This window comes from Leptopilina heterotoma, unplaced genomic scaffold (assembly GCF_015476425.1).
Source record: "Leptopilina heterotoma isolate Lh14 unplaced genomic scaffold, ASM1547642v1 Lhet_210, whole genome shotgun sequence".
NCBI classification, from domain to species: domain Eukaryota; kingdom Metazoa; phylum Arthropoda; class Insecta; order Hymenoptera; family Figitidae; genus Leptopilina; species Leptopilina heterotoma.
The window spans coordinates 205,806-220,327 of NW_025110926.1; the positions used below are offsets into that span (position 1 = coordinate 205,806).

The 14,522-nt window shown below is 26.5% G+C and overlaps 1 protein-coding gene across 1 annotated transcript in view; it reads right to left on the reverse strand.

Moving 5' to 3' along the window:
* The window catches only part of LOC122501536 (hepatic leukemia factor-like), a 311,451-nt gene that overhangs the window by 144,884 nt on the left and 152,045 nt on the right, over nt 1–14,522 (reverse strand). Inside the window, exon 2 of the mRNA XM_043611076.1 lies at nt 4,312–4,539. Coding sequence (XP_043467011.1) covers nt 4,312–4,539 — 228 coding nt within the window. The remainder of the gene's footprint in view (nt 1–4,311; nt 4,540–14,522) is intronic.

Consider the following 14,522-nt stretch of genomic DNA (forward strand, 5'->3'; position numbering starts at 1 on the left):
TTCATAATTCATTAAAAATTGTAAAAATTTTGGCAAAAAAATATTATTCCTTGTCAGTAAAATAACGAATGACTAAAATTAAATAATTTTTTTCAGTGTTTTTCTTAATTATATTAAATATATATTAACTATTATGATAAATACATACCTTATTTCTAGTTGCTTTTTTTTGTTTTGTTTCCAGTCACTTTCTTTTCGTGTTCTTTTTCTGCCTCTTTGAGTCACGGTGGTCTTGAAGCAAAATAAAGTTTTTCTACGTTGCCAAAAAAAATCATTTGTACAATCCCTTAAAGCGTCATCTCAAGATTCAAAATCAATAAATATTAAAATCCCAGCTGCTCGTCCTAGCGTTTTTTCGAAAAAATAAGATTTTCATTAAAAAAAATTTTTTAATTTCTAAAATTATTTTCTTTCCGTTTTAGTAAATTTATATATCAATTTAATTTGAGTTAGATTTTATAATTTGAACATTTTTTAATAATTTGTTATATAAAAAAATAAAAATAAAAAAATTATTAATGGTGAGTGCACATAAAAATTAATAAAGAACAACTGGTCGCAAATAAGAGTGGTATTTTTTTAATAAAATAGTTACAAATTTATATGATTAAACAATTGATACTTTTTAATACGATAAAACTACTTGTACAATAATACACAATATACATACATATTTAATGTATATTTACAAAACTGTAATTCAAATATTCAGAGAAGAAAATTGTGTAACAGCACTTTTCAATTTCTCTAGGTATGCAGGATGATTTAAATCAGGGACCGTCACGGAAATCAAATTTTGATTTCGTTACGATATTCCAAAACAAAACGAAATTATTAATGTATTTTGATTTTGATTCGGTAACGAAACAAAATTTACTTTCTATTTTGATTCTGATACTGTAACGAAACAAAATTCACTTCCTATTTTGATTCTGATACTGTAACGAAACAAAATTTACTTCCTATTTTGATTCTGATACTGTAATACTGGAATTCGGTTTTCTTATAGAAACAGAAGTCGATTCGAATTCTACTTCAGATTTCTTATGTAAAAACAATATTATCTTCTGATATATTTGACATTTGCAACAAAATTTAGGTTCAATGAGACTTATACATGCGCAGTAGTATTTTATCAAAATTAAAACAAAAAAGAATTTTGATTTTGATATTAGAATCAAAACTAAATAGAATGGAATTTTGATTTTGATATTGGAACCAAAACGAAATAGAGTGGAATTTTGATATTAGAACCAAAACTAAATAGAGTGGAATTTTGATATTGGAATCAGAACTAAATAGAGTGGAATTTTGATTCTGATACCCATATCCGAATCAAAACAAAAGTATTTTTTAATTTTGTTTTGATTCCGTGACGGTCCCTGATTTAAATCGTTAACTTTATAACTTTTCCAAGTTTTCAAAAAATGTCGATGAATAGATTCACCTGCTTGCTCCGAAAAAAGTCCTAATTATATTTAAAAGATAATAAAAGATAATAAAAACTTTATTTGCACCTTAAAATACAATATTAAAACTACAAAAAGAAACAATTGTTTCGTTTTTCAACTATTATTTACGATTTGTAGAGGGCACCAAAGTATGGCGATCTCTAATTTGTAAGAGTTAGCGGTGCTCCCGATACAGCAGTTCCTGACAGTCTAAAGTCAAAAAACAAAATTTAATTCTTAGTACACATAAATACCTAGTAGACGTATGTGATGGAATTAAAAAAAGTAAAAAAAAACGAAAATGGCGACCTTTTAAAGTCAATTTTTAAGAAACGATGATTTTGATCTTTTAAATTTTTTACTTTAAAAGGGCGCCATTTTCGTTTTTTTACTTTTTTTTAATTCCATCACATACGTCCACTAGGTATTTATATATACTAAGAAAAAAATTTTGTTTTTTTGATTTCATACTGTCAGGAGTGGCTATATCGGGGGCACCGCAAAATCTTACGAATTAGAGATCGCCATACTTTGGCGCCCTCTACAAATCGTAAATAATAGTTGAAAAAAGAAACAATTATTTCTTTTTGTAGTTTAAATATTATATTTTAAGGTGCAAAAACAGTTTTTAATCTTTTAAATATTATGACTGCGAAAAAAACAGTAAAGTGGGGCCAATATTTTGCCTTCGCAAACGCAAGTACACCTCAATGAAAACAGTATTGGTTGAAAAGACGCAAGGACGAGCAGCTGGGATTTCAATATTTATTGATTTTGAATCTTGAGATGACGCTCTAAAAGATTGAACAAATGATTTTTTTTGGCGACGTAGAAAAACTTTATTTTGCTTCAAGACCACCGTGAGTATAATTATTTTCCGACATAATTGTCAAAATTGATTCTTTTACAATATAAATATAAAAATTCGTCATATTGAATAAAACTCACAATAATAAAATCATAACAAAATACGGCAGCCGGTTGATTTCTAACCTCAAAGATCGATATACTTAAAAACAATAACATGTAATATTCCACACGTTAGATATTAGAAAGAAGTATTAAATAATATTAAAACTGAATTAAACAAACTTAAGGATAATAAATAATTTTCGAAGAAAAGTTCAATAAATTACTTAAGTAATAATGTAAACATTGCAAAAAATATAGAACAATATTTTTTATGAGGAAATTGTTTTCATGCATGGCACGTTTTCTGTGGTGACGGTGGCGCTGACGCGTAAATTCCATTTTCGAAAAACGATCATATTTCTTAAAGTTTCCAATGAAACGGCTTGAAAATTTTCAAAAAACTTTTTAATATACTAATAAACAAATTTCTCACTGAAACTTCTGTTAACTCGAAAGTTCCCCGCACACTTTTTCTCGTCAAAGTAGAGAAATCCTATTTACCGACACGAGTTTGTTTACATTAATAAATAACTTAATAATAAATTTTTTAACAAGTTTTAATAGTTTAATCGTCTTCAGTAGATCCCAATGCGTAAGTACACTAATTTTTTATTAATTTCATGAAGAATTGTTTGAGAAAAGACGATTTATGTTTTGAAATTCAATGAGATTGAAAAATGAAAAAATTTCAGTTTTTGTCCATTATTATTACAAACAATAATCCTACAAAAAAATTTCAAAGACAAAAAAGTTGCGCATTTTTATGCTCTAAATGGTAGTGCGTTTCAATATTTAAATTTTCGACATTTTTTTTTTGCTATTTTGACGGTCTTGACTAGCGTTCGAGCGACCAGTCCGAGCGTCGGTCGAGTTATTTGATCGGGACCTTATTATTTGCATCAACTCGGGCAATCTAAGCATCAGCTTTTTAGCGTCAGTGCTGCCAGAGCGTCAATTCTAATACAAAAAGTACTAGAATTCCCTACTTTTCGTTATTTATCTGCTAGATAGTTAACTGGCACTTGTATTTACGTGGATCAACCCAAAAATGCTAACCAGCAGTTTAACTAAATTTAACCTCCTGATAAATTTATTCTGTCAGTTAACTAACAGGCACTTTATCCTAGGGCGGATCAATTGGCCATTAGTCTGAAAACACATTTGCTGTGAAAAATTTGTGTGATTTTGTCAAATGGCAAGTTAGTTATTTGGCCACCACTGCGTATATAAAAATTAAAAATTTTAAAATAAATACATCCCATCGTTTCCCACGATCGGACAAGGCTTAAAAATTGTTAATTTAGTGGTAGTTTCTTACAAAAATTTTTAAAAAAATTAATCGATATATACATTGTTAAAAATGAAATTTTATTTTAAAAATTTTAAAATCTTATCGTAAATTATTTAAAAATATTTTTATTCAAAACTACGCGTGAAAACAAAAATAAAATAATAATAATAAACAAAATAATAAAAATTTATTGAATGTCAATTTTTTTTTGAACGAGAGAAGTATTATAAAAAATTTGATCTACTTATATCATTCATTGCATAATTGTTAATTTAAATTACTGTCGCTAAAATGCACATCAGATGTGCGTTGTGAAGGTACAACTTATACTTATGTCATGCAGTTTTTAATAGCTATCAATCTATGTCGCATCAGTCTAAATAAAACAGAAAATTTGCATTTTTTTGACTTCTTTGGAAAACAGTCATAACTTTCGTTCAGTTTAATATTTGTAAAATTTCATTTTGACCGGTCAAGTCGATTTTAAGTGAAGCCTGTACAAAATATCGACGCCAGACAGACAGCATTTTTATTCATGGCACATTTGACACCTTTACTACTTAAAATGATAAATTATACAAGAAAAAATTAATTTTGAGCAATGTACATACAAAATTCTGATTTTATTTGTATAGATAAAGAAAATAAAAAATATACCTGATGGCGAGTTCGTACACGCTTGTGGAATATTGACTGATTGCATAAAAGGTGGTATTGTTGTAAAGAGAGAAGGTTGCAAAAGACCAGTAGGTAGAGAAAAAGATGTTGATATTGTTGAGGGCACTAAAGGTGAAGAAGGTGGTTCTTTATTTATGTTACTTTGTATAACATCAGCGTCACCTACTCCAAAATCCATTAAATGATACGGATCATATCTGCATAACTCTGTAATCAATATAACAAAATATTTAATAAAAAACGAACTGTGATAGAATTTCTTCTACATTTATGAAAAATAAAAAAAAATCATTTTTAAACTTGGGTAAATGAAATATTTTATTTGCTAAAAATTTCATAATAATAAAATTTTTAATTATTTAATATATAGTATACAATTTTTAAAAAATATTATAATATATAATAAAAATTTATTTTATAAAAATTATATCAAATTATAAAGATAAATAATCAAAGCATTACAATAAGCTGAATATTGTTGACATTCTTTGTACACTGAAAAAAATGTAATTGAACCAAGTAAATGCATTTACTTGACACAATTTACTTGAATCAATCCCATATTTATTTGAAGAGAGAAATTTATTTTCTTGTGCCAAGTAATTATGAGCATTGGGTAGAGTTCTTGAATTAATAATTTAGTATTTGGTGGAAGTAAATATGTTATTACTACAACCAAATATTTTACTTAACCGAAGTACCAAAAAGGATTTAATCAAAAATATTATGTTCTTAAGCGAAATAGTAAAGTATTGTCTGAAGAATTTGTGTTTCTTAAATCAAATCATTTTATTCATTTGCTTTGAGACTTTTTTTTACTTAACACAATTTTGGTGTTCTTGATCCAAGAAAATATTTCTCTTCAAATGGATATGCAACTTAAATAGCAGTTTTTGAAAACTGTCCCTTGAGGCTTGGATGGCATAGTGGTAACGGTACGGCTTCTGACGCGTGCAACCCGGGTTTAATTCCTCCGACCGTGGAAAATTTTCTTTCAAGGTATATTTGTTGTATTTGTGATAAGTATTAATTAAATGTAAATATTATGTAAAATAACAATTGTTTAATTATTTAAATAAAAAATATAAATGTTAATTAATTAAATAATAAAAATGTTTGACCAAAGTATTAGAAATGATGGGATGGGGGAAAGGAGGGTGGATTCAAGTAAATAATTTACTTGAATTGAGAAAATATTTTTTTCATTGAAATCTATAATTTTCTCAAATCAAGAAGATATTTTCTCGGTTAGAGAACATATTTTCTTGATTTGATACACAAATGATATTGAATTAATATATTCTGCATTTCTTACATGTTACTTAATTTCTTGATCGAATTCCATATTTTCTTGGATCAAGAACATATACTCTCCTACCAAGTATACTATGCCAAGAAAATCATTTTCTTGAGCCAATCGCATAATTAGATCGACCCTATGCAATCCCGATATTTACTTCAACCAATTCAAATTTTCTTAATTCAATTAAATTTTTCTTTCAGTGTATCAATGATAATGTAATATATTCATTGTAAGTATCGATTTTTATTTTCGTCCTTGACTTTTTTAAAAAATTTTTTCACCTTACTTTGTAAACAGAAACTTTAAATAGAGTAAACCAGACAGTCTGTAGTCGGCCACTTAAGAAAATCTTTTTTATGAATACTGTTTAAAAATTACAATTAAAATTTCTGTAAAATTTCTTCCATGTGTAATTGTTCCTAATGTTCCAACAAAACTAGTATACCAATCATGTTTACAACAAAAAATTTCTTATTCGTTAAAAAAATTTACAAAAAAAAGTAAGAATCCGACAGTAGTTGGCCACCTGAAGCAATCTTTTTAATTAACACTGTTTTAAAAGTGCAATTCATATTTTTTTTCGAATTCTTTTATGTGATTTTATTCCTTACGATAACACAAAACTATTAAACCAATCATGTTTATGAAAAAAAGATTTTATTTGTTAAAAAAATTTGTAAATAAACAAGTAAGAATCCGACAGTAATCGGACACTTAAAAAAGCTTTCAAAAACCGCACTGTTAGAAAATTCTGTTGTGATTTGAACCCTTATTCGTATATAGTGTTGTCTATCTTGTATGGAGCCATCAACCTTGGGAGCTGCGCCTAGACGCGCTCGACCAAGGGAGGCTATGAAAGTCTCTTGCAAAGTATTATGTATATATTGGGCCGACGCGAAATAGTCAAATCAAATTATTTATTATATGAATGTTGAATGACTTTTCTTCGATCGACAGTTAAAAATGAATTAACTTAATGTGATAATCGCAAATTAATAAGGAATAAAATATTACCTTTTTGTCAAATTATAAAAATTAATGTTATATTTATTAAAACTATACATCTCCGAACTGAAGTAAAGTTAAATTAAAATTTTGCATAAGACAAAAAATAAAAATAAACTAAATCTGTTATACAGTATAAAATATAAGAAACATGTGTACCATACTCTATTCTTCTTTTCAGTTTAAAATTATTCACTACTAAAATGCAATATAATTAAAAAATAGTTTTTATTGAAACTATTTTTAAGCTTAAAAAATGATTCAGCTATATTTTTAGGACTTAAAATCATATTCTTAAGGTTAAAATTCAGTCAATGCTAGATATAATGTAAAAAACCTCAGCTAAAATCACAAAATGAATATCTGTAAAATTCTTTGAGTTTTATACTGTGATTTCGCAAACAATTTACTGTAAATAAAAAGTACAATTTTTTTTGCTGTGAATTATTCGAATACAATGAAATTTTGCTGTATTTGTTATGTTTTACTGTGAAAATTACAACATTTTTGTGAATTTACTACATTTATGTGTTATTACAGCAAAAACTGTAAATTCACAGTACGTTTGTACTGTAAAGTTGCTGTAAAATTACAGAAATTTTTAACAGTGCGTAAAAAAAATTTTTTTTTAATTACAAAAGCTTAGATTTGTTTATGATCACCTTAGAAATGATTAGCAACAAACAAAATATTTTTATCTCATACGGTTTTATAGCTATTCAAAATTAAAAAGTGTCCGGCTACTATAAGGTGGCCGACTACTTTCTGGTTTATCCTAAATTTGCTTATAACTTAAGGGGGAAGTCTGGTCAAATAGAGGGTTTTTTCTAAAGTATAATATATTCTTATTAACTAAAATTTTTTTACATCTAAGGGAACATATTCAGAAGAAAATTTAACCAAAAAAATTTAATTTAAATTAAAATATATATAGATGTACTAGTGACAAGTCAAAGGGTCGTAGAAATCGGTGTGCGCTATGGAGTCCACAAAAGTGGTCCAAAATATAAAATCAAAAAAGTTTTGGTTAATATATGATAGTAAAATGAAGATGAACTTCTAATATTTTTGTAATTGAAAGTCACGTCGTTTTTGAAGTTAAAAATTTTTTTAAACAAAATTAGTTTAATTAGGAAAGTTTTTGACGTTAAATATTTTTTAAACAAAATTTTTACCTAAAAAACGATCCTTCTACCTCATACAGTATAAATGCAGGCTAATTGTTTATAACATTCTTACAACAATATGTCCATTTACAACAACAATCCATGTCCAATTAATGCCCATGGGCATTAATGGGTTAAAAAAGGAAAATAATGTTTATACAAAAGTTAAAAATATATTGTTAAACTGTTTATAATAATAATATATACGTATATAATTAGTAAATGTATTAGGGGCGAACAGTAAAGGTCATATCATCTTTTAAAATACACTGATATAGGCGCTGCTTAGTTAGCGCAACGCACAAAAACTCGTAGCGCAAACTTCAAAAATTGTTTTCTCAAAAACATCAAAAATCACTTCTTTAAAAATTTAACCACTTATTAAGGAAGGTTCAAATTTTGAGAAAATAATTTTTCTAGAAAATTCCATGATGTACTTTGCTTTTTTTAACAATAAAAAATTATTGTTTAAACAAATTATTGAAAAATTAATTTTTCTTAACTTTTTTTTAATATTATAAAAAATTGACATTTTCTCTACAATATTGAATAAATGATTTTTTCTTGTAGAATCAATAGTTTTCGAAATAAAAATTCTAAAAAAAGTCATTTTTTTCAGTTTCCAATTTTTCAAATCTAAATATTTTGCAAAAAAATTTTTTTTTTCCAAAACTGTTTGACACAGTTATTTAGTACTCCAAGTGTTAAAGTAGGATTTAGAAATGGAAATTTTAAAGATTAATTTTTAAAACTTTAACTCACGTGTCCTTCGGACAAAAAAAAATTGTAAAGGTAGTAGATTCCCCCTCTACTTAGTTATTGATTCAACTAAGAGGTTGAGAACCCTACTCTTGAGTAAAATGAGAAGATAGGAAAATTATTAGGATGTTTAAATTAAAATGCAATATTAAGATGAAAACAATTAATTGTATATTTTGGCCAAAAGTCCCTAATACAAATAATCTAATTTTTATGTGTGCAAAAGAGAGTACTTTGTATACGTGTGAATGGGGGCGCATGATTATTCTCCAAATGTCATTTTTCCGAAATGTCATTTTACCGAACTGCACTTTTGCGAATACTCATTTTTGCGAAAAGCCAATTTTGCGAAATGACACTTTTGCGAATTGTCATTTTTGCGAATCGCCATTTTTACGAATTGTCAATTTTCCGAAAATTTATTTTTGCGAATCGCCATTTTTACGAATTGTAATTTTTTCGAAAAGTCATTTTTGCGAATTGTCATTTTTGAGAAATGTCATTTTTGCGAATTGTCACTTTTGCGAATCACCATTTTTACAAATTGCCATTTTTGCGAAAAATCATTTTTGCGAATTGACATTTTTGCGAATTGTCATTTTTGAGAAATGTCATTTTTGCGAATTGTCACTTTTGCGAATCGCTATTTTTACGAATTGCCATTTTTACGAATTGCCATTTTTGCGAATAGTCATTTTTGCGAAAAGTTATTTTTACGAATTGTTATTTTTGCGAATTGTCATTTTTGTGAATCCCCATTTTTACGAATTGTCAATTTTCCGAAAAGTCATTTTCGCGAATCGACATTTTTACGAATTGTCAAATTTCCGAAAAGTCATTTTTGCGAATTGTCATTTTTGCGAAAAATACAATAGAAAACTTGTAGGTCTATAAATTCACTATTGTATTTTTCGCAAAAATGACAATTCGCAAAAATGACTTTTCGGAAAATTGACAATTCGTAAAAATGGCGATTCGCAAAAATGACTTTTCGGAAAATTGACAATTCGTAAAAATATCAATTTGCAAAAATGACAATTCGCAAAAATAGCTTTTCCCAAAAATGACAATTCGTAAAAATGGCTATTCGTAAAAATGGCGATTCGCAAAAGTGACAATTCGCAAAAATGTCATTTCTTTAAAATGACCATTCGCAAAAGTGACATTTCGCAAAATTGGCTTCTCGCAAAAATGACTATTCGCAAAAGTGCAGTTCGGTAAAATGACATTTCGGAAAAATGACATTTGGGGAATAATCATGCGTCCCGTGTGAATGAAATTGTAGTGTGTGTTTTGTGATGTAAGACTTTTATACTCACTACTCAGTAATTCAATCTCCTTGAAATAGTAATCCAATGACACATTCTGACTTCGTAAATTTTAAGTTGTTTTTCCGGAAGACTAAAGAAATACCCAATCTAGGATCACTAGATTAATATTTCGTCTTGAACTTTAATATTCCTTTTATTGCACAAGATAAAGACTAAACCCCGTAAAGAAAGGCTGTCTTTAACAATATATTTAAATTGATATTCTTTTAATAAAATTACTTTTTATTTTATTCTTGCTGATACTAGACTTTTTCAATATTCTCTTTTAATTCTTTTATTTTTTATATCTCTTTCATGTATTCTTTGTATTTATTCTTTATTCACTTTATTTTCAATATTCTTTTTCAATTCTTTAATTATTTGACCTATACGGAATTCGAGCTAACAGTGTTTTTTGAATACAGGACAATTTTTACGAAATTAATTTTGATTGTGTATGACCATAACTTCAACGCACAACATTCAAATTAAATTGATTCCATTGATGTAAGTGATTGGCCAAACATTTTGTGAAAATAGTGAGGGTGGTCCGAAACCGACCCCCATATTTTTACATTGTAATTGTTTATTCTCTTCTTCCTTATTGTTCACATGAAGTGAGGATAGGTTTTGCATATTTACTTTTATTTTTAAGGAATTTATAAAATATTTTACTAGCAATCACAGCACTTATTACTTAACTTTAATTCTCTTATGGTTAAATATTTTATTCATTGTCGGTTGTAAAATGTTCTTGACAAGGCGATATGAATTAAGAAAAGGTGAACTTTTCGACATCTTTGGAAGCAGTTAAGTACGAAAACGAAAAAGAATTAATAACAAAATTCGTATATATTTTATCAGAAATAGAGCGAAAATTAAAACAAGCAAAACCATTGCTGCTATTATATTGGAAATTTAGACACTGTTTAACAATTTATATTTATTATCATGTTAAAAAAGGCCTTAAAATTTATTTAAATAAAGTAATAATATTAATTCAAGTTTAACTATGTCAACATAATTTAAAGACATAAATAATCTCAGAGTAAAGTTACTAATGATTTATTTATTTACCTTTTTGTTTAGAAAAAGTTCCAAAAATGTATTTAAATGAAGTAAAAATAATTTAACAGTTCATTACAGACTGTTGAATTTTATTTTAATTACTATCAGAATTTGATATCTTCATTATTCTTGAGATTTTCCCCCAAAAATGGGTGGTCGGTTTCAGACCATGGGGGGGTCGGTTTTGGACCACCCATTTTAAAAAAGTTAAAAACGTAAATAATTTTCGCTTTTTCTTTAAATCTTTTGTTAATGACAATCAAAAACTTCGGCAACCGTCAGAAAACATCGAAAAATAGTTCCTTTATTAAAAAAAATTTTGACGAAGACAAAGAAAAACATTTTTGGCACATTTTTAGCCTTTGCACTTTAAGAGGTCGGTATGGGACCACCCTCCCCTACTCTTTGAAATGAGCTACCTTGATTTTTTTCAAATTTTTTCATAAAGCGATTCAGGAGATACAGATTTTTGAAAAATGACGTTTTTTACGTAATTTTTTTTTAAATGCTTATAACTCGGTTAAAAATTGATCAAATTGGACGTTTTTATAATGAAAAGTTTTGTTTTCATGCGTGGTTTTTAATAAAAATATTATTTAAAAAATTTTAAAATAATTTACGAAAAGATTTTAAAACAAAATTTTATTTTTAAAAATGTATGTATCGATCATTTTTTCAAAAAAAATTTTGTAAGAAACTAACACTAAATTGACAATTTTTAAGTCTTGTCTGATCGTGGGCAAACGATGGGATCATTTTATTAAAGAAATTTTAAGTTTTATGTACACAGTAAAAACGGTAGGCCTAACTTGTCATTTGACCAAATCACAATTTTACACAGAAAAAAGGTTAAGTTTGGAGAGACTTAATCTGAAAACACATTTGCTGTGAAAAATTTGTGTGATTTTGTCAAATGGCAAGTTAGTTATTTGTCCACCACTGCGTATATAAAAATTGAAATTTTTTAATAAATAGATCCCATCGTTTGCCCACGATCGGACAATGCTTAAAAATTGTCAATTTAGTGCTAGTTTCTTACAAAATTTTTTTTGAAAAAAGTTAATTGATACATACATTGTTAAAAATAAAATTTTATTTTAAAAATTTTAAAATCTTATCGTAAATTATTTTAAAATTTTTAAAAAATATTTTTATAAAAAACTACGCGTGAAAACAAAACTTTTCATTATAAAAACGTCCAAATTGATCAATTTTTGACCGAGTTTTGCCTATAAGCATTAAAAATAAAAATTACGTAAAAACGTGATTTTTTAAAAATCTGTATCTCCTGAACCGCTTTATCTGTATTAAAATTATTATTAATTTTTATAATTATGTATTAATCCATTTATAGTACGATATCAGACCGCGGGGAAGTATATTAAATAAATACAAAAATAATTTATTTAATGCAGCCGATAAAAAAAACAAATTTTACATTAATTATTTATTAATTAATGTCCCTTGGGATTGTGAATGACGACATTAAATAGGTACATATTTTATAATTATTATAATTAAGGTAAATTAATTTGTAATACTTCTAGTATTATTCAATTATAAGTTTTAATTTCCGAAAAGTTAAACGCAATCGTTGAGTATATAAAAAAGTGGCGTATCCCTAGAAGTGCTTGTACAATTTTTATAAGTTTGTGTTATCGATGCCACTATGCCAATCCATGCAAAAATAAATAATTAATTTGTTAATTTTTTTGTTATAACAATAAATATATTTTTTTTTCATTGAGGAATATTTGACTGTAAATGACGAAATGGCGGTGGACATTAACTTGACTAATAATAAATGTAAAAATTTTTTTTTATTGGCCGCATTAAATAAATTATTTTTGTATAGATGAAGTGAATTTATTCATTTAGATATTTTACTCTAAATGTCCAAATGGCGGTGGACAGTAAGCTAACAGTAGGACATTTAGCTTACTGCTTAGACAAATAGACGATATCGACGTATATTCGTCTAACTGTCGGCAGTTAGCTAACTGTCTGGACACTTAACTTAATGTCGGATTCGTCTAAGTGGCTACGACATATATATATATATTTAAAGAAAGTTATCAAATCATAAAAACTATTTAAAAAAAAATTTGTTTTGCCTATATATAAATTTTTTTTTCTTTTACACTATTCTTCGAAAATCATTGATTATAAAAAAATGGTTCCAGAAAACCAAACTTTTGATGAAAGCGTAACAATAGCTGCTATTAGATCAGCTTTTCAAGACAGACTGTATAACGAACTAATACGACATATATGTTGTAGACAAATCACAACCAAAAGCACATTTCTCAAACAACAAGGGTTAATATACAAGATATAGTTTGAGAAGAAAACAATTTATTCTAAATTTAACATTGTAAAACAAAAAAAATAATAATAAGTACATACTAGCGTCATATTCCTCGCTCGCTCGGAAGAGATTTTCTTATTTATTTTCACTTACATAAATAGTTTTTGAGGTAAAAATTTTGTTAAAAAAATTTTTAACGTCAAAACCTCTCCTGATTAAGCTAATTTTGTTTAAAAAAATCTTTAACTTCAAAAACGATCCTTATACCTCATACAATATGAATACAGGCTAATTTTTTATAACATTTTTACACACACTGTGCCTGAATAAAAAAAAAGTTTGATAAAAATGGATCCAAAATCTGGTTGATGGGGATGTTTCTGCATCATATCAGAAGTAAAAATCCGTTGAGATCAAAATCCTAGCTGATCCTGTTTTCGAGATATCAGTATTTTCGTTTTTTGAATTTTTATAAAATATTAAATTTAAAACTTTTTAACTACATCTAGGTAAACTATTTACTTAAAAATATTCTTTTATCTATAAATACGTGTAAACACCTTTAAAATAAGACTTAAGTGAAGAAAATTGGTTAATATTTGTCAAAGATATGGGATTTTTTGTATATTAAGCTTAATTAAGAGTTGGTTTTGAACTTTTTTAATATTTCAGGTAATATTTCTAAAATCTTGATATTTCTTTTAAATATATTTATTACATTGTAATACCTTTTTGTTTAAAAATTAATTGATTTGATTGAAAAAGTACAAAACATTGATTTTATATTCGCAACTAGTAAAGAATAATATTCATATCATAAAGTGTGTAAAAAACAAGTTAAATATTTTTTAAACTATAGATTTAAAACTTTGAAACGAAATAATATCTAAATAGACAGCTTACATGAACTATAATAATCAGCATAATACAACTCACTTAAAAATGACAAAATAAAAATTCCACAATTATTGCTTGCATAAATTTGAATGGATATTTTTCACCTTGGATTGAATTAATTTTGTAGTGTTTTTAAATTTTCAAAATCCACAATGTACCAATTCACTAACCAATATCAATTATTATATATAATATATTATTTAGAAAAATAAATGATTTTAAATACAATAAATTTACAACTGGGAACGAATGAAATTTTTAAAATTTACAAATAACATGAAAATCTTTTATATTGAACAATTAATTTAAAACTTTGAATCGAAAGAAGAAATAAATATTCATCTTACATGAATTTTAATCCTTTTTGCATGTAA